Genomic DNA, 26,060 nt, shown 5'->3' with positions numbered 1-26,060 from the left:
GGTGAAAAAGTGTCTAATGTGATCAATCATTGCCTGGCGGCTTGGGCCGCATGGGGCAAACCAAAAATATTAAAAACTGATAATGGACCAGCCTATATAGGCAAAGCCTTCAATGAGTTCTGCAAAATGATGGAGGTTCAATTAAAACATGGTATCCCATACAATCCCCAAGGTCAAGGAATCATTGAGAGGGCTCATAGAAGCCTCAAAAAAATTTTACAAAAACAAAAAGGGGGAGTAGGCCAAGGCCTGGCCCCAAAGGCACGATTATCCATGGCACTATTCACACACAATTTTTTAAATTTAAATAATGATAATCGCTCCCCAGCTGTGGAGCACTGCAACCCTTCCCCCAACCATAAAGGGTGGGTGAAGTGGAAAGATGTCCTGACAGGACAATGGATGGGCCCGGATCCAGTGGTCAGCTGGAACCGAGGCGCGGTTTGTGTTTTCCCACAGGAACCGGGACGAGAACCACTGTGGATACCGGAGAGACTGACACGGGCAACAAAGCCCTCGACTGAAGATCAGACCTGCCCTACTGGAGATCCATCACAGACCAACCAATAAGATGAATAGAAATAGCGGTAGCCCGAAATGGACAAGAAGATCCTCAGGCATATGCATGGCTTGCTCAATTGGCCCACGACCGAGTCTAGATATGGCGGGCATCCCTCATTCTCCTCCATAAGGTGACAATACACAGCAGGGTAGGTGAGTCAATGACGGGTAAGAGCGTGCCTCCCCAGCACGACTCGACCTAAGCCAGGCCCTACCCCATCCTGCACGTAAGCCGCTGGACTGTTAGATGCTGCCCAGGTCTAAATTTCTCTCCGAGGGGATTTCTTTACGGAGAGGAGATGAGTGCAAGCTTGTGTGCATCCAGGTTCCGTCCAGTTTGTGCCTGGCCCTAGAAAAAAGACGAGGGCCTCAGGGCCTTGGCAGACCATGGCATGGCCAACCAGGGTCTAAGCCAAGGACCTACGGTGGACCTACACATAGGGCATAAGCCTCTGCACCCAGTCCAGGAAGGGCTACGATGCGCACATTCATAAAAAATAAAATAGGGGGAGATGTTGGGAGCCGCGTCTGTGATAGCTCGCCTTGCGCGGCGGACGTGCGGCCTGTGGTAAAGAGCAAAGCCTGAGGTAGATTACCCCTCCCATCGAATATGTTAGTTTCCTGCTTACCGCGTAAACAACCCGCTCAACAATATAGTCTGCCTGGCAACTGATGATGTTAGCCAATCAGCTTGCCTTGCTTACTTTAACATGATTGGACACTGTACCCGTATATATACCGGTGCCACCCCTGGGCGGAAGAAGAAGCCAGGTAGAAGCCCAAAAGGAGCCGCGGAGAGCGGACCGGTAGAGGCTTTGGGGCAGACTGAAGCACAAAAGGAGCCGCGGGGAGCGGACCAGAGGAGGCTTCAGCTGGGAGAACCCAGGGCAGGCTGTACGGAGAAGGAAAATAAAAAGAAAAGGTTGTCCACTACCAGACTTTGTCGTGTGTCCTTCCTGCCGGCCGGGAGCGGACATCGACAATGAGTTCAATTCCCAGTACCAAAAAAAGGGCAAAAATTGGGTGTGGTGATGCACAATTGTATTCCCAGCACTCTGGCAGCCTAGGCAGGAGGATCAGTGCAAGTTTGAGACCAGCCTGGGATACAAAATGAGCTCAAGGCCAGCCTGAACTGCATATCAAGTAGCAAGACTCTGTCTCAAAAATGACCAAAAGAAAAAGAAAAAAAGGAAGGAGAAAAAACCAATAACAAATGCTGGCGGGGGTTTGGGGGGAAAGAACCCTTCTCCTCTTTTGATGGGAGTATAGACTGGTGCAATCACTGTGGAAATCAGTGTGAAGATTTCTCAAAATTCTTCATATCTTCCCAAAAGAATTAAAAGCATCCAAGTTAATGATTCTTTGTGGCAGTTCCCATGCAGTTGGGGTTTTGTTCATAAAGTCTTTGCCAGAGATATATACATATCCATGTTTACAGCAGCCACAGTGCATAATAGCTAAATTTGGGAACAGCCCAAATGCCCATCGACTGATGATGGCTACAGAAGATGTGCTTTTTATACAATGGAGTACTATTTTGTCATCAAGAAGGGTAAGCTTGAGATATTTCTTGTTAAATGGATGCATCTGGAGGACATACTCTTTTTTTTTTTTTTTTTGGTACTGGGGATCGAACTCACGACCTCACACTTGCCAAGCAGGCACTTATGCCGCTGTGGAGGACATACTCTTAAGTGAAATAAATCTGACACACATGTAAATACCACAACATTTCTCTGGTGTAAGAAATTGAAAGTGTAAATAAGGGCCAGTATAATAGATATTGTGAAATAGGAAAAAAGTGTTCAGATATGAAGGGGAACTAGGGATGAGGAAGGGGGGAAAGGAAAGAAAGGAAAAGAAAAAATGAAAAAAGAAGGAAAAATGGAAACCGCTTTTGGAAATAAGGAGGAGAAGGAGGATGGGATAAAGGGTAGGGAAAAAGTGGGGAAAAAAAGAATCAAGCTGTGCCATTACAGGTACAGATCCCCTATGATGAATGTGACCATTAAGTATACCTAAAATGTACCAATAAATGTAATGATTTTTTAAAAACCAACAAGTCAGGAGACCCAGGTCAAATACGTCCACTAGGGGGCGCCCCACCAACGCGGTGCGGCTGGGAGCCTCGCAAGGTAGCGTCTCAACACCGAGGGTTAGCACGTGGGAGACAGGGGCAGAGGCAATAGACTGAACATCGCCGAGTTAAAATAATCGTGTGAATACCCAGCTAACACCCAGGACCGTCAGAAATCACAAAATCAAAGATTTAAATACCATGCACCTGGCGTCGAGCAAAGCTAACTAGCTCGCCCCAGTTCACGTACTGGGACAGGGGACTCCATCTCCGTCCCCCCAGTGGTCCCCTTTCCTGACGTCTGCGTCCCCCCAGGTCAGCACCATGGGCCCACTGCTCCGTTCTCATTCATCTGAAGTGAAAAATTTTTTTCACTATCTGTTCCTGCATTTGTTTCCCTTGTACACTGTGCGACGCTTTTGGGAAGAAGGGCTCCTCGGTTTCAAGCCTAATAATGTCGCTGTGCTATGGGGACCCCGGCACGTGCACTGCCCAAGATGGCTCCCCTCGGTCCTCTTCCTCCGTCAGCGCAACGCTGTCATCTCGGATCCAAACTGCGGTAGTGCCTACGTGGAAGTGAGACATAGCTAATTAGCAGAAAGCCTTTTCTCTCCCAACTGTACTTAGAGCTTGGGGGCCAAGGGGGACGGACCCCCCAGGACCTTCCCCCTGCAAGCTCCGGGAGCTGACCTAGCCGGCTGCACCCTCCCGGGACTCCGCGGTTCCCAGTTGCCCGGACAACAAGAAGCCGGCAGGAATCCAGCCTTCCCGGCTGGCCCCGCCCCCGGGAGCTTCGCCCTCCTGGATTGGCTGCCAGGGCCGGGCTTCTCCTTAGGCTCCACCTACTTGGACTCTCAGCCCCTCCTGGTGGGTGAGGCACCCCACGCGGAGACCCCTACACTGAGGGAGAGAGGGATCCAGAATCCCACTGGTGGGGGGGGGGGTGAGGATGATGGAGGAGAGAGAGGACTAGGCCCAGAACTTACTTTCCCTAAAGGAGGGATGGGAGGAGTGATGTCTCCAACCGTCCTGCCCCTGCCCCAGCCCCGCCTGCGGTTCCCAGGAGACCCAGAGCTTCCGGAAAGTGTGAGACAGACGTGGGCAGTGGAGTGTGACCCTCCTGAGACGCCTGGTCCTTCCGGGGGTCAGGAAAGCGTCCCTGTGTCCAGCCCTACACCCTGAGCCCTTCCTCCCCCAGGACATGCCACCTAAGACCAAAGAAAAAAGGAGAAAAACTGGGGCACAGAAGAAAAAAAAAGAACTCGGGTTCTGGTGAGTGGCGGTAGGAAATAAGTGTCCCTGCTTGTTTGTGTCCCGGCCTGCACACAGAGGTCCTCAGGGCGGAGAACCTCTGCATGACAAGCCTTGAACACAGCCGAGAAACTGAAGAAGTGGTCACCCACACTCCCTGAGTCCTGTCTATCTCTGTGCCTTCCTACAGCTCTGTCACTGTGGAGGCTGAATGGTGGGGGATAGCGGTGATGGCAGCAGACTGTCCTCAGAGGTCCCTCATGGACTGGTCCTCTGGTCTCACGTAGGAGCAAGGCCAGGGGTAGGGCCGACTGAGACTGCAGTAAACTAAGGCTCTACCCATTTGCCAGGGCAGATGCGGAGGCCGAGGCCAAGCACAGGCTGGTGTTGCTGGAGAATGAGCTGCTGAAAGACCACTTGGGTGAGAAGGGTGAAGACTGGGGGCACCAGAGGTGGCACAGGGGCATTTCTGTGTCCTCAGGGGCTACAGGATTGGAGATATGTGTGGGTCTGAGACAATCACCATCACCATCACCAGTGGGAAAAGACTGTGGAGGAGGGCTGGGCAGTAAAAGCTGATGAAGAAAGCTCCACCCCCATCCTGGAGATGGAAGCCAGGGCTTTGCAGATAGCAGACAAGGGCTTCACCCCTGAGCTACATCCCAGGTCCCTCTATTCTATTTTGAGGCAGAGTCTCACTACAAGGCTGGCCTTGAACTTGGGATCCTCCTGCCAAAATCTCCCGTGAGACAGGGTCTCACAAAAGTAGTTCAGGCTGGCTTTGAACTCACTAGGTAGCCCAGGCTGGCTTCAAACTCACAGTGATCTTCCTGCTCGGATTACAGGCATGCGCCACTATGCCCAGAAGGAAGGAAATTTTTTTTAACCAAAACAGGGAGGGAATTTTTCTTATGATGAACAGCAGATAGGATTTGGGGTGAGAGAGATAAACAGAATAACAGGCCAGATACTCAGCCTCCAGGTTTTCAGGGGTGAGCAAAGTTCACTCAGCCCCTGGCAGCTGATTCTGGGTGACCTGCAGCCGGTTCTGAGTGTGGCTCTGGGACTGTTCACAGCTCTGTGGAGGGATGAGGCCCGCCGAGCCAAGGCCTCGGAAGAGCAGCTGAAGCAGAGACTGCGAGGATTGGCAGCCGAACTGCAAGAGGCCCAACGTGAGGGCAAGGCAATATTTACAGGTGTGTGGTTGGTTGGTCAAACAATGAAAGACAGAGGCCTGGAAGAGGGCAACCAAGGGGCCCAAGGATGCGAAAAGGGGACACACAGAGGGTTCTGCCTGCAGGCCTTGTCTCAGCATTCCCTGCACAGGCTGGATCCGGAAAGATCCAAAAGCAGATCTCTGGCATCCCAGGCAGGGACCTTCCTGAATGTCTATCTCATCTGCCTGATGCCTTGTGGGGTGCAAAAATCCATTATGTCATTTTTCCCGTGAGTGGAATCTCCATCCTAAGCTGATTCAGTTTTCTGGGTTTTTTTTTTTTTTTTTAATGTCTTTTTTTGAGACAGGGTCTCACTATGCAGTTCAGGCTGGACTTGAATTTACTGTGTAGCCCAGGCTGGCCACAGAGTCACAGTGATCCTCCTGTCTCAGCCTCCTAAGTGCTGGGATTACAGGCATGCACCACCACTCCTAGCTCTCCTAAACTGGTATTGGGGCAGGAGTTCTGATTCAGGGTCTCCCAGCTTCTCAGCATCACCGCAAGTAGGACCGTTGTCCACACCCACAAGCTCATTCCTTTCTCTGGGCCTCCATCCTCCGTGGATCCCTGACTGACCACTGCCCCACCTCAGAGATGAGCCGCCAACAGCAGGCCCTGCAGGGGGAGATGGATGCCCGCAGAGAGCAGCTGGAAAAGGAAGTGAGACTCCTTCGGCAGCAGTTAGGTAAGTCCCCTGCCTGCTTCCTTCCTCTCAGGTGACCCCCAAGTCCGGGGTGAAGGGTGCTGCTCAAAGGCTTCCTCTGAGAGGTCGCCATCTGTTGGCTGAATGTGAGTTTGATTTGTCTTCTCCTGGACTCTCCTTAAACACCATCCTGAGGTGCCACAGGGGAGGGAAACGCTGGGTCCTGCACCTGCGTCCCCCTTTGCTTGGCCTCTCCAATCCCTCCACTGCTTTATCTCTCCTGGGCAAAACTGATTCCCTCTTCACTTAACAGACTTTTGCACAAAACTAAAGGAAACTGTTAGACCCATTTGCTTCTGTGCCTTCAAGGCCTACTACCTAGACATTACCAAATAAATAAATAAACCCTCTGAAAAGCAGAAATATAGAAAACAAGAAGCTATTGTTTCTCTTCCCTCTTGCTTGCACGAAAGTTGAAATATCTTAGTGTGGCACAAGAGGACTTTCATAATTTTGGCCTCAGAGTGTTCTTGTTTTCATGTGTTCTTACCCTGAGTACCTTCCGTATCTCTTTATCTTCCCTACAGACCCCAAGTTCCTTCCCTGATCTTTGCCTTAGTTCAAATCAACATTTATTGAACCCTCCTGTATACAAAGGCATTTTAGCATCCATTTTCTCGTTGAAGAATTATATCAAGCAAGATGTATATCAGTTTCTCTTTGAAGATGAAAAAACTGAGACTCAAAAAAGTAGCTATGGGGGCTGGGGATTTAGCTCAGCGGCATAAGCACCTGCCTTGCAAGCAGGCAGTCGTGAGTTCGATCCCTGGTACCAATAAAAAGGAAAAAAGACAAAAAAAAAAAATTTTAAAAAAAGTAGCTATGGCCCAGGTGATACCAGGCATAAATGGCAACCAGCCTGTCTCAAGCCCACCATTTTTTTTTTAATACCAGTTGACTCTTTGGCTTTCTGTCTTGTTTTTGTTTTGAGACAGGTCTTACTGTGTAGTTTGGGCTGGTCTCGAACTCCCTTTTAGGCCTCCAACTCGTACTGATCCTCCTGCATCAGCCTCCCAAGTGCTGGGATTAGAGGCATGCACCAGCAGGCCTTTGGCTTTTTGCAGAGACTACAGGAAAGTTGATGACCCTGAGAGAATTTGGAATGATCCCCCTCATGGTGTCCTTTTAGGTGCCTTTGTGGACCATCCAGGGGTAGAGTGTCACCATCCTGTCCTCTCTGATCATTCTGCCTTACCCCCAGAAACCTGCCAGACAGAGGCTGAGGCCTCGAGGGAAAAGCTTGAGCAAGCCCTGGGAGAACGAGACCGGACCCTGGCCCGGCTTCAGGCCCAAGTGACAGACATGGAGGCCAAGTTCAAGGAAATCTTGGACGTAAGCACCACCCCTCAAGCCCCATCCACCCAGTACTCTGCACTCCATCACCGTGCCCCACAGCTGGTGTGAAGAGGGCCAGCCCAGGGGAAGGGGCAGGGTCTCGGAGGGTTGATGGAGGGGGCACACCAGGCCTGTTGGTGCACACGAGATGTCTGCAGGACAGCCTGGACCTGCTCTTGGCCAAGCTGAGAGCCGTCAAGCCTCAGCGGGACGAGGCTGCACTGGGACTTCATGCCAGGCACAAGGAGCTGCTGCGCCAGTTTGACCTCAGTCCCCTGGATCTTTGAGGCTACTGACCTCTAGTTTCCAAGGCCCAGCAATAAAGTGTCTTGATGTGGAACAGAGCAGAGCTGTGGGCTTGGTTGCTGGTGGGGCGGAGGCACAGTGCAGTTCTGAGTTGACCCCTGTCCCAGAGGCTGAGTAACGGAGAAATCTGACAGAAACTGGATCCCATCCCTTCATCCTAGGTCCTTGCTGATTCTTTCAAAGTACCTCCCCTTCCCCCCAAAGCACAAAGACAGACAGCCAGATTTACAGGAAAGGCCATTCCTATAACAAGACATGGTAGTATCTAGGCACCTGCCCTCACGATGCTTGGGTGTCCACAGGAGAGGGTATAACTGCTCTCCAAATTCTTGAGTTATACTGGAGTCAGAGCTAGGCCAGCTTCCAAATGGTTTTAATCCTAGCCAGCCCCACAGCGCCCCTCCTCAGGCAGGACTTCACCCTGTGTGCAGCTCTCCGGAGTTCCCACAAGTCCCCTGGAGCCTCTGGCTTCTTCTCATGGCCTCCGACGACATCCTTGGCAGGAAGGGAGCCCATAGGATGGGAGGGAGACCTGGAAAGTCCCTTCAGTGATGCCTCGGAGTCCTCCAGCTCCCACCTCTGAGCATCCCTCTGCTCCCGCCACCGTGGGCTGCGAGGCAGGAACACCACCCGCAGATCCGTGCTAGGCAGAGCTGTTCTACAGCAGATCCGAGGCCAGAGCCCAGTCCTGCACAGAGAGGAAGGTTGTTCCAGGAGCAGAAGAGTTTTCCTGCCCAGCCTGACCTGAAATGTCCAGGAGTAGCACTCACTCCGTGGGTCCCCCCCTCCCATGACCAGCAAAGCGCCCCCTCCTCAGTCCTCCCAGTCGGTCCTTTCCAGCGGTTTGTCTTTGCCTTTCTTTGGCTGTTCCCAGCTCTGGCTGTCCTTCCTCACCTCTCCAGACCCTGGGGCAGTCCAGGCTTTCAAGCCCTCTTGAGACCTGGCTGCCAGCGTCAGACAGAGGGGTGGCTCAGCTTCCACCAGCTGCCGAAGCCTTTCCGGGTCACTGTCACCGCCCACAGGATACCCGTTCACCTCCAGAACCGTGTCTCCCATTTGCAGCCCTGCCCTGGCAGCTGAGCCTCCTGGGGTCACCTGGGGGCACAGGGAGATACATAGAATATAGGACGGCGGAGAGAAGTTTTCTGGGTGTTCTGAGGCTCTGGCAGGGAGATGAAGGAGGCTGATGGGGAGGTAAAGGTGGAGAAGGTCCATTTCATGGGGCATCCGTCACCTGAGAGATAAAGAGATGAGGCCCTGTTGTCATACAGCTGAGTCGGAAACCATAGGCACCACCAGGCCCGGGGTACAGGAAGCACTGGCTCGAGCCAGGAGGCCCAGGAAACCCCGCTCTGTGTTCCGCTGGTCGGTTCTCAGTCTCAACCGGAGAGGTTGAGTTGGTGGCCTGGGAGGAGGCAGCAGCCTCTGTGCTCTCCAAGAAGAGGAGTGGGGACAGGCGAACCTGAGGGGCAGATTGAGCAAACCTGTTGCACTCAGCCCTACTCTGTTCCCGCCCTTCCCTTCGCTCAGCACCTACCATGCGGAAGAAGCGGTCAGCCTCAGCGTCCACGACAATGAGGGTTACGCGAGAGCCCTGTTCCCGGATCCTGGACACTGTCTCCTCATGGCGCAGTGCCTCCACACTCTCCCCGGCCACAGCCACCAGTCGGTCCCCTGCCCTCATCCCGGCCTTCTCGGCCGGCAGGCCCGGGTCCACCTCCCACAGGAACTGCCCTGGGACATAGACATCCTCATGCTCCTCCCCAGTTTACCCCTGTGCAACCCCAGGTCACCATGTTTACACGAGGGTGGGGGACCCACGGGAAGAGGTTGCCGTCTTTTGTGCCCTAAGAAGCATGCTCATGCACATGCAAGGTCCACTTGCCGTGCCCACCCCTACAGCTCCCACTCACCGAGACGGCCATCAGTGTCCTTCTCTTCCCGAAGCAGGAACCCAAAGCCCTTGGGCCCCTTCTCTAGGTGCAGACACCGGGGCTTGGCAGGCAGTGCCCAGCCCTCTGCCAGGGGTGCGGCTAGAGGCATTCCCAGCTGGCGACACTGCTCCTCCACCTCTGGCCCTGCCACTAGCAGAGTCACCTGCTTTCCACTCTGCCAAAGCTGTGGGGACCCAGCAGGACGCCAGCATCAGCCATCTGGGTAGGAAGGGAAGAGGCAGGCACCTCCTCTCAGCCCTTCCTCCCAGGCACAGGAATGAGGCACTAAGTAGCTGGCCTGACATAAACTGGAGAGGAAGGACGGCCTGGAATGCAGGCCACCAGATAAGGACCCCGGTGTTGCGGGGGGGGGGGGGGGGGGGGCCTGTGGCCCCGCCCCCGCCGGTGGGCGTGGGGAAAGGGAGCAGCAGCTACCTTCTTGCTGAGCTGGTTATGAGTGAACTTCTCCACGCTGACTCCATTCACTTCCAGCAGCCGGGCCCCAGGGGGCACCCCTGCCCTGTCGGCTGCTCCTCCTGCACTTAGCACCAGCCAGAAGGGACCCTGAGCTCCTGGAACCAAAAAAGAAAAAAGAAAAGCAAGGGCCAGTCTGCTGCCTCCCCAGAACAAAGACTCAGGTCCCCTTCCTGACCACAGCCCTCCGCCTCTAAGCTCACCATGTGTGACACTGAAGCCAAAGCCACCCTCATCTTTCACTACGTGGCACAGCCGGGGCCGGACCCCTGAGTCTAGAACAGGACAGAGGTGGGCGTCGTTCCCCCGCTGAGCTTGGGTCACATCATACACATTCCTTGCCAAGACTGTCAGCAACACCCTGGGACCACTGGCCCGGATGTGACGCACCACCTGAACAGAGGCATGCGGGGAGAGAGGAGGCGTCTGCCTTGCCAGGTCCCGGGACCTCCCTGGAACTTACATTTTGCATGGTGGAAACATGCCCTCTAATGCCTTTACCCAACCGTTTTTCCGTGGGCACCCCTGTCTCCTGAGAGGTGGGGAGCAGGTTGGGCCCTGTACCATGATGCCGGGGAGTTGGCCGGCCAGCTTCCCCCGCTAAGGTGCTGTGTGTGGAAGGAATGCCCTCCCATGCCACGGGGAGGCCCAGCCCAGCCTCACCACCACATAGTCCTCGTGTTCCACGACATTGTTGTTCACGGCCAGGATCTGGTCTCCTTTCTGGAGACCCTGGTGGTGGGCAGAGGTGCCTGGCTCCACCCTGCACACCTCATGCCCAGCCTTGCCCAGCCGCTGCTTCAGGTGAAAACCGAAACTCCCGCCCTCCTCTTTGCTCAGCAGACAGAATCGAGGCCGCTCCAAGTTCCAGGGACCTGGAGGGGGGAATGGGCAGCAGAAAAGGGGGACAATAGGGGACACACCCCAAGTACAGGTCCATTGCATGATTGGTAATTACTGCCTCCCGCCAGGGTACCCCTCCGCCCAGTGGGAGGTTGGGCAATGTGGCTAACATTGTGTGGACAGCGTGCCTAGGACAGAGGAAATGTGCCCCCACCCCCGCTCTGCGTAGCACCGGCATCAGAAGGAGGCAGAGTGGTTACCAAGGAGATAGGAAGCTGTGTGAGCTGTGCTGTCTCCTGGGAAAGGCAATGGTTGTCAGGGGGCAAGAGAGGGTTACCAGTGTCTTCGGCCAGGGAGAGGACTGGATTGTCAATGCCCAGCTTTGGGTTAAACTTAAACTTCCTGCAAGGAGGCAGGAAAGGCAAAAGAAGCTGGCAGCTGGACCTGAGTCCTCAGCTGTCTTAGGCGCTCGTGCTGAAGGCCACCGCGCTCCCATGTCTTCCTCCCTTGCCCGAGCCTTCACGTCACTTACAGAGGTAAGGAAGCTGTGTCCCGAAGATCTCCTGGACAAAGAGGTGGGTGAAAGGAAAGGCAATTCCTCCCCCGCAACACACCTCTTCTATGGTCATAAACTGAGGATTTGGGGAACCCCAAACCCAGTTTTTCCCCGTTTGGCTCAAAAGAGTTTTCCCTTTCTAAGAATGTGATACGAACAAGGCTGTTGTTTTCCCTGCAAGTCATGGCTCATAAATCTGAGCATATCAGTACAGGGTGTGGACCAGGTAGACAGAAATGTCAACTCACTTGTCCTCCTGACCTCGAGGATTTGCCTCAGGGATCCAAGCCCCAACATCAGGTGTCCCCTAATCCCAAAGTCTCCAGATCCGCTCAGGGACCCCAACTGCCCAAAGTACCCTCCAGAGGATACCTCCCAGCCTCCTACCTGCAGCTGCCTCCATAGTTGGATCAGTGACCCAGTGTTCAGCCTAGGGACAAGGTCCATTGTAACCAGGTGACCCTCCTACCTACCCCTCCCCAAGTCCCGCCTCCTTGAAGACTCCGTGGTGGAAGCTGCAGGGTAATGGTTAACACTGATGAGAGTCTTGGGATTATGGGGAAGTGTGTGCATTCCTCCTGCCCATGCCTGGGGCCCAGCTTTCTCTGGAGATCCTGTAGTAAACCTGTTTGCCCCTCGGCACATAAGAAGGCAGAATGCAAACCCAGGGGAGGAGGAAAAGATAAGACAGAGGACAACGCGGCCAAACCCCATCGCAGTATCTTGGGCATGAGCCTCTCCCTCCCAGCCTCTGCAGCCGAGTCAGCATCCAGGAGCTCTGGCAACAGAAAGTGGTGAGCAGCTTAATCAGAATGACCAAAAACAATGCCCTTTTTTGGAAGCATCAAAGAAGGACGTGGAGGCACCATAGGTGGAAGACACTTGGCTTTTTAATAGCAGCAACATGGGTGTGCCGGGCCATGGGAGGCCACCAGGCCCTCGGGACCAGCGTGGTGCAGGGAGCCTGAGGGCCAGGAAAGCACCAATGTGACGGCATCCTTGGTGCCCACAGGTGAGCGTAAAGCAGGAGCGAAGCCCTGGCATGGCAGGTGTGAGAAGTGTGCCTCTGGCACAATCAGAGGCTCCTCGAGTGGAAAGAGAGAGAAGATGGGTGGTGGTGCCACAGAGCAGGTGGTCACTCAGATGCCATATCCTTAGTCCTTTCAGCCAATGAGAGAAGAGGCATGTCCCATCTCCAAGACCAAGCAACAGTCCACCATCTCTGATGCTGACCCCGGAAATTCCAGCTGTACAGGCCCTAGGTGGACATGCTCCACAGGGCGGAGGCCACTGTCCAGCCCTGAAGCACCATTCATCTCCCTTAGTACTGGGAGTTGAACCCAGAAAGGATTTTAATACTGAGCTAGATACTCAGCTTTCTGGTTTTGGGGGTTTTTTTTGTTTTATTTTGTTTTTTGAGGCAGGGTCTCACTAAGTATTCAGGCTACCCTCAAATTTGCAATCCTCCTGCCTCAGCCTCTTGATTGGCTGGGCTATTACAGGCATGTGCCACTGTGCCCAGCTGAGGGGGGCTTTCTAGAAGGAGTAGAATCCAGGCAGGAAAGAGGTGTGGGCCAGAGGGGAGGCATTGCAGTCAGTGGTCCCCACAGCCAGGTCTCAGTTGCCCCTGTTCAGCTGCCAGGGCTCCCCAGCTGCTCCAGGAGGGCCTTGACCTCACCCTCCACTCGCAGCAGCTGGGCCTTGCGCCAAGGATTAAGGGTGGCACCTCGGTTATCTTCCAGATCCCGAAGCAGTAGCTCAAGGTGGCGCCGGACCCGTGTCCAGTCCCAGCTGTTGAGGTTCCGCTGTACTTCACTGAGGATCATCGACCAGTACTCCGACACGGCTGTCCCCTCTGTCAGTGATGCCACAACCCGGGCACCGCCTTCAGCAGTGCCCCCCAAGTCTCGCAGGACCTGGCGGCCTTCTGAGCTCAGCTCATTGAAGTAGAGGCTGGCAGAAAAGAGAAGGGCAGGCATCACTCATCCGGGCTGAGAAAGGGGCCCCTCTATGGTGGATCCATAACATCGGTGACAGGAGGGGCATCTCGGCCCCTGGCTGCCAAATGTGATGGATAAATGTGATAAGAACTTGCAGTTAGCCAGTGATGGTAGATGTTGGGCACTGGGAGGTAGGGAATGACGTGCGACTTCAGCACAGGACAGGGACAATGGGTCTCTAGGAGAAAGGGCAGGGCAGGGTAAGGCCCAGTGACACACAGGGTGGTTGTTTCAGTACTGAGTTGGCAGGGGTCAGCCAGAGTCCAGGGAGAGAGGACAGACACCAGGCCCAGGCCCAGAGCAGTCCTGGGGCAGAAGAAGGGAAAGCAAAGGGCTGAGGGGCGGGGGTCATGGGACCAGCGACAAGACTCACTGCAGCAGCTCCAGGGAAGGGTGCTCCCGAGCCGCCTTTGCCAGGGCCAGGGCTGCCTTGTCACCAGCGCCATTGTAGGCCACGTTCAGCTCCTGCAGCTGATGGTTGCGGTCCAGCTGGGCAGCTAGCAACTCCAGGCCCTCGTCCCCAAGGCCGGTGTGCAGCAGGGACAGGTGTGTCAGCGAGGTGTTTCCTGCCAGCCCCTCCAACAGCAGGGCAGCACCTGCCGCCGTCAATGGGTTGTTAGACAACCTAGAGTCACAAGCAACCGAGGTTATGAGGGCCCATGGCAGGTGCCCTGTGCTGGGCATCAGGGCTTGCGCCAAACGGGACACACCCTGGGGTGGAGACAGCTGGACACGGAAATGCAGGCCAAGGAGAAGGCGGCAGGGACGCAGGGAGTGTGGCCCCTGCAGAGGAGTGATGGTGAGCGGACGTGGGCTTTTCCTCCCTCTGTTCCCTCTTTCCACCTCTTTGCTCCCTGGCTCTTCCTCCCTCTCCTCTCTCTCTCTTCCTCACCACTATTTCCCATCTTCCTTCTCTCTCTCCCCAGTTGCTGCTTTTCCTTCCTCTCTGGCTCCTCCCTCCTGCTCCTCCCTATCTCCCCCCCCCCCCAACCAGAAAGTCAGCCCACACTTTGGGAGCTCCTATCCAGTGCCTAGCCTTGGAGTCATCCTGGTGAGGCTGCAGGAAGAGTCCTGGGAGGGATCAGTGGCTCTGTTACCAGGCAACCAACCCAGTTATTACTGAAGCCTCCCTGCCCCTAGGCTGGTGTTAGCCAGAGGCTTTCTTAGCACCTATTATGATGGCATCCTCCCCTTGCCCCCTGCGAGTAATGCACCTGGATTTGGGGGCTACATGGGGTCTTGGCTCCCGCTCCCTTAACTGTGCCAAGTATGCTGTGAAGCAGGGAGTCACCCTTGACCTGCGCTGGCCACCAAGATGGCCAGAGTCTCCCTCCTGGGCACTCACCGCAGGGTGGTAATTTGGCACTGGTCATGCAGCAGCAGGTCTCGGAGGTCCCTGCAGGCCTCAGGGCCCAGGCTGTTGAGTTGTAAGCTGGAGTGGAAGGTGGCCAGAGAGGAGGTGAGAGGGCAAGGCGGATCAGTATGGAGGCCGCCCATCTCCAGAGCGCTTCCCTCCCCGGTCTGCCTCTTGCATCACACCTACCCACTACCTGCTGCTCTGGTCACCTCTGCCCACACCACATTCCATCCCACCCCGGTAAGGTCTGCATGTGGTTTGTTCCACAAGAGTCCTTGACTTAGGAAGCTTGTTCCCCAGTGTATCAGTATTGGGGACCACTGCATTAGGGACCAAGGTGGCAGGACCTTGAGACAGGAGGCCCAGTGCAGGGCAGTTAGGGCACTGGAGGTTCCCCCCCACTTGATGGGGATTAATGTTGGCCTTGCAGAGTGAGCCCTCCTGAGAGTGGGTTGTTAGAAAGCAAGGTCATGCCTCCTCTGCACACGTGTTGTAATGCAGGAAAGATGGCCCTCTACAGAGGCTGAGTCAATGCAACTGCCCAGTCTCAGACTCAACCTCCAATCTGGCATTTAAATACTTTCTTTTCTTATAATACATATTTTTTTTTGTCTTTTTCATTTTTTATCGGTACCGGGAATTGAACTCACGACCGCCTACTTGCAAGACAGGTGCTTATGCTGCTGAGCTAAATCCCCAGCCCCTCTTTTCTTTATAAAGTATCCAGCCTCAGGGGTTTTGCTATGGCAACAGAGAAGAGATGAATACACACCAGCTGGTCCTTCTTCAGGGTGGCTGGTTTCCCTAGCACCTTCTCTGTCACCCATCCTCTCCCCTCTTCACACCTGCACATGAGGACAGGTCCTTACCCCAGCTTCCGGGCACGCAGGAAGACAGGCATGAGTGTGCGCAGTCCAGCAGGGTCCAGCTGGCAGGAGGCCAAGTTCACCTCGTCCAGGGCATGCTTTCCACTGCCCAGGACAGCTGCCACCACTGTACACTTGCGGGGTGTCATGCGCACACCTGCCAAGTTGAGCTGGCGCAGGGAGCTGAGCACCTCGGCAGAGAAGCGCTGGTTCTGGAACTCGTAATGGAAGAAGAGGTGGTCAAGGAGCTCCGAGGGCGGCAGCACCTGCCGGCCCAGCTTGCCCAGCTTCTTCTTGATAGCCTGGGCATTCTCCAGGGCATCCAGGTTCTTGATGGGGCAGCCAAGCTGAGCCAGCACTGCCCGGTTGTGGGCAGACAGAAGCCCCGCCATGAACATGGGGAACAGCTCAAAGACTTCATCCTCTGGGGGCTCATCGGGGTGGCGCCGGGGGCCCTCCACACCCAGGATACTGGCACTCATCTGGTCCAGGACATCATCATTGTAGTAGTCCTCCTCTCGGAACATCTCCAGCACCATGGCCTGGGCCACGGCCTCCCGGCTCTTTCCCACCATGCGCCCAAACACTCGAGGGACCACCTGGAAAAGCAGCGGGGTGGGCGCTGGGACCTCCCATGTGCTTGCTCAGCCACCAAGGTGCAAATTAAGGTCCACCCTTCCTGCTCCAGCCTCATGACTTGCAGGGTCACATTGGTCCCCTACTGGAGCAGCTCCACTGCATCCCACTCCCTGTGTGGCAAACTAAACAGCCTAGAATACAATGCTTTCCATTATCTGGCCCCAGCGGGACCTTCCCAGGGCCATCTGTCAAATACCTGTCTAATGTACTCCAGGCTTTAGGAACTCCTTGTTTTTTCCTGAGCACCTACCCATTTCCCAGCCTGGGAGATGGCAGGAAGGAGCAAGCATTCGAGATTGTCCCTTGGCATCTTCACGGCTTGGTTCCCAGGACCCCTCACGGAAACTGAAAACCCATGAGTGCTCAAGTCCCTGATGTAAAATGCTGTAGTATTTGCATCCGGCTTACCCACATCCTCTGCATATTTTAAATCATCTCTAAATCATCTCTAAATAGTTAAGATACTTAAGAGGGCCAGGGATAGACACAGAGACCACTTGGCAAGTGCAAGGTCCTGAGTTCAATTCCCACTACCAAAATAATAATAATAATAATGGGGCTGGGGGTTTAGCTCAGCGGCATAAGCACCTGCCTTGCAAGCAGGCAGTGGTGAGTGCGATCCCTGGTACCAATAAAAAGGAAAAAGACAAAAGACAAAATATATATATATATATATATATATATATATATATATATATAAAAGCTACGTAAATAACTATTACACTGTAACTATACATGTAAAGTGTTACATTGGATTGAAGAGTCTGCACATGTTCAAAACATGCAATTTTTTTTCAAAAAAATATACAAGTAATCGTGTGTGTGTGTGTGTGTGTGTGTGTGTGTGTGCATACAGGAATTGGACCCAGGGCCTTGTGCGTACCAAGTACCCTCTGTACTGAGATACAGCTCAGTCCCATTTTTTTCAAGCATCTTCATCTGCAGTTAGTTGAGTACATGGGTGCAAAGCCAGCAGGTGCAGAAGGCCAGCTGTGTGAGGCCTGGAGTTTGAGCTGTGCTAGGTGCTGAAATACATCACTAGCTTCAATATTTTCATCATCACAGCAACTACAATTGGTGCAGCTCCTTCCTACTACCTCAAGGCTCCTTTCTACAAATCGAATCCCTGTCTCAGAAAAATCCAGGCAGGGTGGTGCACACCTACAGTCTCAGCACTTGAGAGGCTGAAGCAGGAAATCACAAGTTTGAGTCTAGCGTGCATATAGTAAGTTAAAGCCCAACCTGGACCACATAGGGAGATTGTGTCACAAAAACACCAAAATTTTAAAAATCTACATAAAAGGGACCATAATAATGTTTCATCTCCAGGTCGATATGAAAGGAAGAAGCCTGAAGAAGTGTCAGGCAGACAGCAGAGTGGCTCTCTCAATTCCTCAGGAGATCTGTGCACCGCCCTACTCCCCCAGGCCCTCGATGGCTTTCTGGGGCAGAACTGCACCTAGGATGGAGCATCCTAAGCCAATTACCAATGCAATCATCCTCCTAGCATAAATGAATAAAATGGCATCTGCCTTATAAACCTGTCTTGTGATTGAGTTAGGGTGAGTCATCACTGCCAGATCCGAGTCACATCTGGGGAAACAGATACAATCAAGTTTGTGAGCAAAGGACAGATCCTGGACTGTAGTGACCCCTGCTTCCTGGCAACAAAGACTAGGAGGAGAGATGGAAGAAGCCAACTGCTATTAGGGTCCATCTGCGCTTGTCAGGAGAGTCCCCACGCCCTCACATCCCTCCCAGCCCCGAGCCTCCCCAACCCAAGGCTTCTTCCTCTCATTCCTCAGGCCTCAATCCCAGCAGAAGCCAAACTCCCCAGAGCTAAATCCAGAGCTCAGGTAAAGACTTGCACCTATGCGAAACGCAGTGCTTTCGTAGTGGGAGAAGGGCGAGTGCTTGAAGAGCCGGATGGTAGGCAGTTTGGGGTCCTGGGAGGGAAAAGCAAAGGTTACTGTCTTGGGGCTGTTACCTTGAGCAAGTTGAAGAGCAGAGGCAGAATCCGCAGAGGGAGCAGCTTGGCCACGATGCCCAGTACCAGGCTGACATCCTCCCCAACACGGCCCACCAGCTCGGCCACCTCCTTGCCCACCCGTTGCAGGGTTGTCTTGCGCAAACCCAGCACGATGTAGAGGGCGGCCAGGTACTCCTGCATGGCAGGCACAGTGAACACAAAGGTGCCCAGGTGCCCCGGCTCCACACACGGGGCCAGGAAAAACCTCAGGGCATCCCGGCGGAAGACATGCAGCAGCTGAAATTCCTCTTCTGTTTTGACGCCAGCCTCCAGGCAGCCCCGGACATCCTCTTCTGAGAAGTAGGTCTTGCGGGAGGACACACCCTCATAGGCCAGCTTGCCCATGGTTCGGGCTGCGTAGGCCATCAGGGATAAGTTAGAGGCGTCAGTGCTGTCCAGCATCTCCCCACTGAAGTTGAGCCGCAGGAAGCTGGTGTAGATGCTTGTGAGGGTCTGGCCAGCAGGGGTCGGGGCATGCAGGAAGTGTAAGGTTGCACAGACAAGCCAGCAGTAGGAGGGCAGGAAGCAGGCAGTGGCGATCTGGTGGTGGCCTTCCAAGTTCCGGGACAGCATCTGCACCAGGTGGTCCCGCTGAGCTGGCGTGGCCAGGATCCCTGCACTGTGCCTGCAGTCGGGCTGGTTGAGGCGCAGCTGGAAGTAGAGCTTCTGCAGGTTGGTATCAGAGAAGCCACAGATCTCACCATAGCGGCCCACGTATTTGCTGGGGATGCGGCTGATGGCAGAAGGCCGAGTGGTCACCAGAATGCTGGCCTGGGAACGGCATGTTTGAGGGTTAAGAAAGACCTGCCAGGCACACCCGTAATCCAAGCACTTCAGAGGCTGAGACAGGAGGATCGCTGTGGACTCAAGATCAGCCTGGGCTACATAGTGAGTTCAAGATCAGCCAGAACTATAGGCAAGACTTTGTCTCAAGAAACAAACAAAAAAAAACCCCTGAGTGCCCTGATTACTTCAAGCCCCTGAAGACTGAGTGTCCATCTAAAGATGGAGAGAACAGTGACTATAATAATCATAACAATCACTGAACATCTATGATGGTCCAGGACACCAAATTAAGCACATTGCATGCAGGATCTCACTTGATCAGTTTGACTCTATGATGCTGGGAATTGAAGCTTGGGGAAGTTAATCACTTGTTCAGATCCCACAACTGGGAAGTAGAAAGGCCAGGATGTGAACTAGCTGAGGGCCTATCCTACCTGACAAACGTGAGCCAGGACCCAAGGCTCCCTATAGCAGCAACGAGAGCAAGAATCCCAAACCTACTTATTAATTGCAAAGGGCCATCGTAATCAAACCTGAATACTGAGCTTTTAGTTTGGAAAAAACAACTCATGCACTTGGCTGGCATGCAGACAGAGGGCTCGGCTTGGCTGCTGCCACATGCGTGCCATAGGTTCATCACCGCTGCCTCAGAGGGCAGGTCAAGGGGCAGCAGTAGCGGGGTGTGGCCACGGGTCACCCACCTCAGGCAGCATATATTTGCGCAGCAGATTGACGATGATGGCAGCTGGTGCACCTGGCTCCTTCGGGTCACTGCAAAGCCCTGTGCCTGCCAGCCGGAAGTCCAGGTTCAGACGCTCCAAGCCATGGAGCACAAAGAGCACTCGGGAGCCGGCAGTAGACATCAGGGGCAGGACCTCCTTCAGGGGTGTGTAGCGCTGGGCTACCAGTTGGCACAGGGAGGCAGGGGCTGGGCCCAGCGATGACAGGTCCTCACAGGAGAAGGGGATGAGTAGCTCGAAGGCTGGCAACTGCCCATAGCACCAGTCCAGGACCATCTTGCGCACTAGCGTGCTCTTGCCCATGCCCACAGTCCCATAGAGCACCACCGTCTGCACCCGGCGCCCAGAGGCATCTGGGTTAAAGAGCTCAGACAGGGCCAGCGGGGGGAGCCCTGCTGTGGGTGACTGATGATCCAAGGCCAGTGCTGAAGACGGCCGAAACAGCTCATCAGGGGTGCTCTCTCGGATCACAGGGTCCACATGGGCTGTGTCAAGGGCAAAGGTCGGGCCAAACTGCCGCTCCTCCCTGGGCAGCCGGCTGAACCACTCAACCAGGTTCTGGCGGTGCTGACGTATAGCGTCTAGATGGGAAGGTGAGAGACCTGGATCAGGGAGAGGGGCTGGAGATGCTGGGGTTAGGGTGAGGACAGGCATCAAGACAGCACCCAGAGATACTGGAAGCCAGGACTCCCTCGGAAAATAGGGGTGTCTGGGCATTTAAAACTCCTGTGGCAGATGGTGAGGAGCCTTTGGAAGGTAAGGCTGTGTTGACCAGCTTCACGGTTAGGTATCTGTGCATAGTCTTAACCTGGCTGCTTGCCCCAAAGTTGGCAGAAGGTAGTGTGTCTCGAGTGCTTTCTTCACAGTCGGTGTGCGCTGCACAAGTATCACAGGCAGGGGAGGAGGGACCACTGAAGGTTGAGGGCAGTGGATCCTCTAACCTCCCTCACCCTGCTCCTCCTCAGGTCTCTCCTCTCCACCCCTCCCGCCATCTGGATCCCAGCCAGTCCTTTACCAGCCGCAGAGGAGCTCTGGAACAGCTGTGCATGCCTTCTAGCCTGGGGAGCACTGTGGGGAGCACTCTCTGCTGAGCTTCCATGGAGGCGTTCAGAGGCCCTGGGGGGCAAGGAGAGGGGATGAGCTGTGGCTTGGATATGGGGGTCAACCTTGCATAGCCTCTGAGTCCAGCATGCCCTGCTGGACTCCCCACTGCATAAGACCCAAGCCCAACCCTGGACACCCAATTCTCACCGTTTCCCAGGGACTAAGTCTTCACTCTGGCCCTCCATCCCCCACAACCAACTGCCTGCATGGAACTCATGCTGATAACTGCCAGGCCCACCCGCTTCTCACAGGTTCCCCCTCCCCCCCACCATGACTTCTACATAGGTGATCTAAGCTAACTTCCTTCAAGGCCTGGCAGCCACCACCTCTGAGAACCACAGTCCCTTCTCAAAGGGATCGATTTAGTGCCATGTCCAGCCCTTTCCAGTCTGCTGGGCTGTGCCTGAGATGCATTCTAAGGCATGACATCAAGGCCTCACCTAAGCGGCCCAAGGGGCCGCTCCCTTCTAGACAGCCATCTCCGGTGGATCAGGAAGGGGCTGTGATCATCTGCAGAGAGAAGACAGAAACAGCATCTCCAGATACTGTCCACGTTTCCCCACCCGGACACAGACCCCTTACTTGTTCTCATAGCAACACGAAGCACCCCACTTTAGTAATTATTGTGCAGTCCTATGTTTTACCACGTGATTATTTGATTAATATTCACCACCCCCCATAAGAGATCCCAGCCAGGAACCACATCTGTTTTTGTTCACTGTTATATATCTAGATCCTAACCCAGGATTGGGTGCTTAGGTTAATATTTCATATCTGTTAAATGCAAAAGAAAATCAGACAAATATTCCTGGACTTGTGGAGCTGGAAGGGATTCCAGAAGATCATCTAGTCCCACTCTCAGATTTTAGGCAGGGAAAAAGGAAGCTCAGAGAGACGAGATGACATAGGAGAGTCAACACAGAGAACCAGAGCTGGGCCTAGTGCCCCTGGTGTCTGGGATCCCTGCTCTCTAGGAGATGCCACCCAGACTCTGAGAAGCAGGAGAGGTAGCAACAGAAACCCCTGCTTTGTGCTTACCTGGTAGCCGGGGTATTCTTCCAAGACGAGAGCCCCAAGATGCCCTGGACAAATGGTGCCCCCACCTCATTCTGGGAGAAAAAGTCAGAGCCTGGCGACTTGGCACCACCTTCGTGCCCGCTCCCCTGCAAGGAGAATGGTGTGAATGTGTGGCCACCACCCACCTCCCTGCCTTCCTCCCACACAACCCTGTCCTATGCCAGTGAGGAGGGGCATCCCCCAGGCCTCCCTCAGATGTAGCCCTGGCCAGTGTCCCGCTCTCCTCCTTCTCTGATGACCCCAACCTGAATGACCCCAGTTCATCTCCTACCACCGTTTGCCTCTCTCCTAAGGCTTCATAAACGCCTTGGTCCTGACTCCTAGCCCAATAATCTGCTTTGAGAAGCTGGGTGGGTGCAGTGGTGCATGCCTGTAATCCCAGCACTCACCAAGGCTGGAGCATCACCACAAGTTTGAGGCCAGCTTGGGCTACAGAGCAAGCCCCTGTCTCAAAAAACCAAACCAAACCAAATGCCAAACTCAGCTTTCAGCCGCCCTTTCTCCAGTGAGCTCAGCTCGGAGTCCTGTGTTCATTTTAAATAGCCTTCCAGTCCACATTTTCCAGTAATTATTATCTACTCCCTTCTGTCTTTGGTCCCCAACCATCAGACCCTTTTAGCTGAGTTTTAATGGTTTTATCATTTTATCTTCTCTGTGACTTTTATGTAAGCTGCCTTTGAGGCTGATATAAATAATAAATGAGTGAACGGACTTCCTACTTGACAGAGTCCTAATGACATTCTGCTTCAAACTTCACCCGTGTGAAAGCGGACTTATCCTTCCCTTTCCCTTCTAGTTGCTTCACCACGGCTCTTCCTAAATACTCATTCAACACTGGAACCTGGCCTCCTGAAGTTTTTGTTCAAACCGTCCTCCCCTGCCCCTTCCACAGTGGGAACTGTCCTCCCCACTGCTCTGCCTTCCGGTCGCTGGTCCAGAGCCCCTTGTCAAAGGGGGCGCCCTGCTTGCAGTCTCAGTCCATTCCAGCCCCTCAGTCCAGACTGCCCTGCAGTCCAAGGTTACCGACAAGCAGCCCATGCCCGGCCCACAGTTATTTTGAGTTTGCCCCCGTCTCATTCTCCAGGCGCACTGTATTCTTACTCTCATTTTTGGGGTGGGGGACAGTCATACAGGCCCACTTTTATTCCTGGCATAGACAATGTAAAGCATATTAGTGTTTCCAATACACAATCTATTCAGTGAACATTCAGTGGTATGGGGGAAAGCTTGAGTCCTGAAACATTTTTCTACCCAAAGGTTAGTATGACTCAACAATGGCATACAACCACTTACTATAAAGTGAGTTTATCGGTAATAATTTTATGAAATTACCATTATTTGATGTTGCAATTTTTTTTTTTTTTTTTTTTTTTTTTTTTGGTACCAGGGATTGAACTCACCACCTCGCACTTGCCAGGGAGGTGTTTATGCCATTGAGTTAAATCCCCAACCCTAGATGTTGCAAACTTTAAGGTCTTTGAGATATGCAGGATCCTTGTATGTAACTGGCATAAATCCCATTATTTGAGCTCTCTTAATCTCTTTTGAAATTTCTTTCTGTTTCTTTCCAGGAAAACCTGTTATATGCCTCCCATGGAAGAAGCCAGTAAATGGAGAAATCAACTTGGATAGAAACTGCACATTCTTGGGGCCAGGGATTTAGCTCAGCGGCATAAGCGCCAGCCTTGCAGGCAGGCAGTCCTGAGTTCAATTCCCAGTACCGATAAAAAAAAAAAAAAAGAAAAGAAAAGAAGTTGCGCATTCTTATCATCCACGTTTCCCACACAAGATACACTTCTTCAGAGGTTCCTTAAAAGGGTTTCCATTCTGGGCTGGGGATTTAGCTCAGCGGCATGAGCACCTGCCTGATAAACGCTAGGTCATGAGTTCAATTCCTGGTACCTGGTACCAAAAAAAAAAAAAAAAAGCGGGGGTGGTGGTTTCCATTGTAAGAGGCAAGTTTTCCTCGCTGGTTACCTGTTTATGCTGTGCACAGCCTCTTCTCCATGGCACGGTGTGAGTCCCGGGATCTAAGAGGCAGACAGCAAGCATTACCCAGTGTGTCAGCATCTTCTGCTCTCGACCAGTGGCCACAGGGCCATGGTTTTCTGTCACTCACTTTCTGAACTTTGTGCTTACGTTATTCAGCTCAGAATGACCTTTCTTCACTATCAGAATCCCAATCTTTTAAAATATTGTTCAAAAGTCTTCTCTTAGGAAGCCTTTCACGAGCTCCACAGCTCCCCTAAAGGCAGGCCTCTACCCAGAGCCTTGGGCACTCCGGAGGTCAGAGGATAAGGGAGGGGACCCTTCTCTGTGTGGCTGCCCAGGGTGGCAGGGCTTACAGGCCCAACCAGTGCAGCAGCTGACTAAGGTGCTGACAGGGCTCAATGCAGGAGTCCCAGGAGGTGGGGATGGGTTAAGAGTGCACACCCAGGGAAATTTCAGGGTTGGCATCAGATGCAGAGCCACTGAGTCACGGTGGGACGCACAGGGCCACGATTGTCTGCTGATCACCCTGGTCTCCGGGAAAGCACAGGGCCAGTGTTCCCAGAGATCCAGGGACACGCAGCAGGCTGAGTCCCAAGCAGCTCTCCTCCTTTCAGATGGCTTTGGGGACCCACAGGAAAAGCTGCGATCACCCGCACCCGTTCCCAGCGGCCCGGCCCGGTGCCACTTGCTCCAGCCGAGAACTCCCAGCCGCCGCACTTGCTCAGCGCCTCCCCACTCCGCGCCCCGCCCGCGCTCCCGCCAAGTGCAGCCGCCCAGCGGAGCCGGAGGGCCACCGACCCAGCTAGGCCTCTACCCGCGGCTGCCCGGCCCTGCGGCTCGGAGTTTCAGTTCCCGGCCCGCTCGGCGCCGCACTTCCTGCCCGCCTGGCCCGCCCAGCACCCGGCAGCCGCCCCGCAGCGCGCACCCGAGCGCACCGGAGCGCGCGAGCCACGGCGCCCTGGCCGCGGAGTCCGGCGGGGCGATTCCGCGACAGGGGCGCTGGGCGGGGACTCCCGCCCCGCCCGCTCCCGGGCAAGGCCTTCCGCACCCTCGCACCCCGCCGCCGCTGGTACTGCCCCCTGCAGGTTCCCAAGGGCTAGCCCGGCCCAGTGACCTCACTAACCACCTCCCAGGCTGGGCTGTTGATAGGCCCATTTCACAGATGAACACTGAAGCTCAGAAGGGTGGAACGACTTGGCAGGCTGGCCCAGGTGGGAACCGGATGATCCAGTACCAGAATCTCAGGCCCAAGCCTTCCTACGTCACCCCAGGACCTTTCTGAAATGCTTCCCCCTCTCCCCCCACCATCCCACCCAACCTCCACCTCTGTCACCTTCTCAAATACCTGAACCCTTCTTCAGGTCCTCCTTCTGGGTTCTCCTTTTTGTTTGCTTGTGTTTTGTCTTTCTGAGACAGGGTCTTGCTATGTAGTTCAGGCTGGCCTTGAGCTCACTTTGTAACCTAGGCTGCTCTTGAACTCCCAGGGATCCTCCTGCATCAGCCTCCTAAGTGCTGGGATTACAGGCATGTGCCACCACACCCGGCTTTGGATCCTCCCTTTTGTACCTGGCCCTCTTTAGTATGCAGCTCCTTGTCACTCTGGTGAGGCCTAAGAAGAATGGGGCTGAAGGACAGTTCCCACACCAACTTGCTTTTCCTGTCTGAGGCTTCAGGTCCTCAGAGCCCCACCCTTATGCCTCACGAGGAACACCCAGGGCTCACATAGCGGCAGAGGGAAGAGCCACCCACGGGCCACCATCAAGGCACACCTCTACCTGCAGACACAGGTGTGCAACGTCTGAGAACGGAAGTATGCAAGGGGCTTGCTGACTCCCCAGGCAAGGCTGGGAAGAGGGCTTTGTGGTCTACCCCATCCCAGCTGAAGGCAGTGTCAGTATTTTATTTAGGCATCTGTCCATTGGTTCACTATGTGGTGTTGGACTGGTATGGATCACCTACTCCCTCCATCCGGGCTATATGAGCCCGGTGTGTTCCTGGTGTGGCACCAGGTGGGGGCTTTGAGGGCCCAAAGCCTCAGGTCTAAGCCTCGGCATGAAGCCTTGCATTGCTCACCAAAACAAGACTTGTGAATCCAGTTTGAAAATCACATGCCTCAGAAGTGAAGTATTAGGAAAGCCAGGAAGCGGAAGTTACCGCTTCTGGCAGAAGAGATGACATTTGAACTGGATGCTAAAAAAAAAAAAAAAACGGTC

The 26,060-nt window shown here is 54.1% G+C and overlaps 3 protein-coding genes across 13 annotated transcripts; 1 reads left to right on the top strand and 2 right to left on the bottom strand.

Annotated features, from left to right (window-relative positions):
* The first annotated feature begins 3,322 nt into the window (after positions 1 to 3,322).
* Drc12 (dynein regulatory complex subunit 12 homolog) lies at positions 3,323 to 7,488 on the top strand. Its single transcript, XM_023566198.2, has 7 exons — positions 3,323 to 3,505; positions 3,837 to 3,910; positions 4,240 to 4,310; positions 4,966 to 5,085; positions 5,699 to 5,791; positions 7,011 to 7,141; positions 7,303 to 7,488. The coding sequence occupies exons 2-7, from the start codon at positions 3,840 to 3,842 to the stop codon at positions 7,429 to 7,431; spliced, it is 615 nt and encodes a 204-aa protein (XP_023421966.1). The 5' UTR covers positions 3,323 to 3,505; positions 3,837 to 3,839; the 3' UTR covers positions 7,432 to 7,488.
* Positions 7,489 to 7,807: 319 nt separating this feature from the next.
* On the bottom strand, positions 7,808 to 11,719 carry Nherf4 (NHERF family PDZ scaffold protein 4). Of its 4 annotated transcripts, XM_013155579.2 has the most exons (11): positions 11,645 to 11,684; positions 11,234 to 11,264; positions 11,039 to 11,103; positions 10,522 to 10,733; positions 10,062 to 10,251; positions 9,820 to 9,956; positions 9,364 to 9,568; positions 8,988 to 9,184; positions 8,685 to 8,912; positions 8,345 to 8,545; positions 7,808 to 8,138 (listed from the first exon to the last, which is right to left on the bottom strand). In XM_013155579.2, exons 1-11 carry the CDS (start codon positions 11,658 to 11,660, stop codon positions 8,109 to 8,111), a joined length of 1,512 nt encoding a protein of 503 aa, XP_013011033.1. In that variant the 5' UTR covers positions 11,661 to 11,684; the 3' UTR covers positions 7,808 to 8,108. The 4 variants fall into 4 exon arrangements, with proteins under 4 accessions (XP_013011033.1, XP_063111983.1, XP_013011032.1 ...); XM_063255913.1 differs by lacking the exon at positions 11,039 to 11,103 and having other exon boundaries at positions 11,645 to 11,719; XM_013155578.3 differs by lacking the exon at positions 11,645 to 11,684 and having other exon boundaries at positions 11,234 to 11,560.
* A 410-nt stretch (positions 11,720 to 12,129) lies between these two features.
* On the bottom strand, positions 12,130 to 25,211 carry Nlrx1 (NLR family member X1). 8 transcript variants are annotated; one of them, XM_013155574.3, is made up of 11 exons: positions 25,193 to 25,211; positions 23,833 to 23,885; positions 21,817 to 21,941; positions 21,219 to 21,288; positions 20,690 to 20,790; positions 19,636 to 20,255; positions 18,107 to 18,919; positions 15,484 to 16,079; positions 14,603 to 14,689; positions 13,631 to 13,882; positions 12,130 to 13,210 (listed from the first exon to the last, which is right to left on the bottom strand). In XM_013155574.3, the coding sequence occupies exons 3-11, from the start codon at positions 21,884 to 21,886 to the stop codon at positions 12,889 to 12,891; spliced, it is 2,931 nt and encodes a 976-aa protein (XP_013011028.2). In that variant the 5' UTR covers positions 21,887 to 21,941; positions 23,833 to 23,885; positions 25,193 to 25,211; the 3' UTR covers positions 12,130 to 12,888. The 8 variants fall into 8 exon arrangements, with proteins under 8 accessions (XP_013011028.2, XP_003472821.2, XP_013011026.2 ...); XM_003472773.5 differs by lacking the exon at positions 25,193 to 25,211 and adding an exon at positions 24,783 to 24,931; XM_013155572.3 differs by lacking the exon at positions 25,193 to 25,211 and adding an exon at positions 24,773 to 24,926.
* Between the last annotated feature and the right edge of the window lie 849 nt (positions 25,212 to 26,060).

The sequence above is a fragment of the Cavia porcellus genome, unplaced genomic scaffold, assembly GCF_034190915.1.
Source record: "Cavia porcellus strain 051 isolate PalLab524CR breed Dunkin Hartley unplaced genomic scaffold, mCavPor4.1 scaffold_9, whole genome shotgun sequence".
Taxonomy (NCBI): domain Eukaryota; kingdom Metazoa; phylum Chordata; class Mammalia; order Rodentia; family Caviidae; genus Cavia; species Cavia porcellus.
Note: the sequence above shows the minus strand (reverse complement) of the source record. Positions and strands in the feature narration are given on the sequence as shown.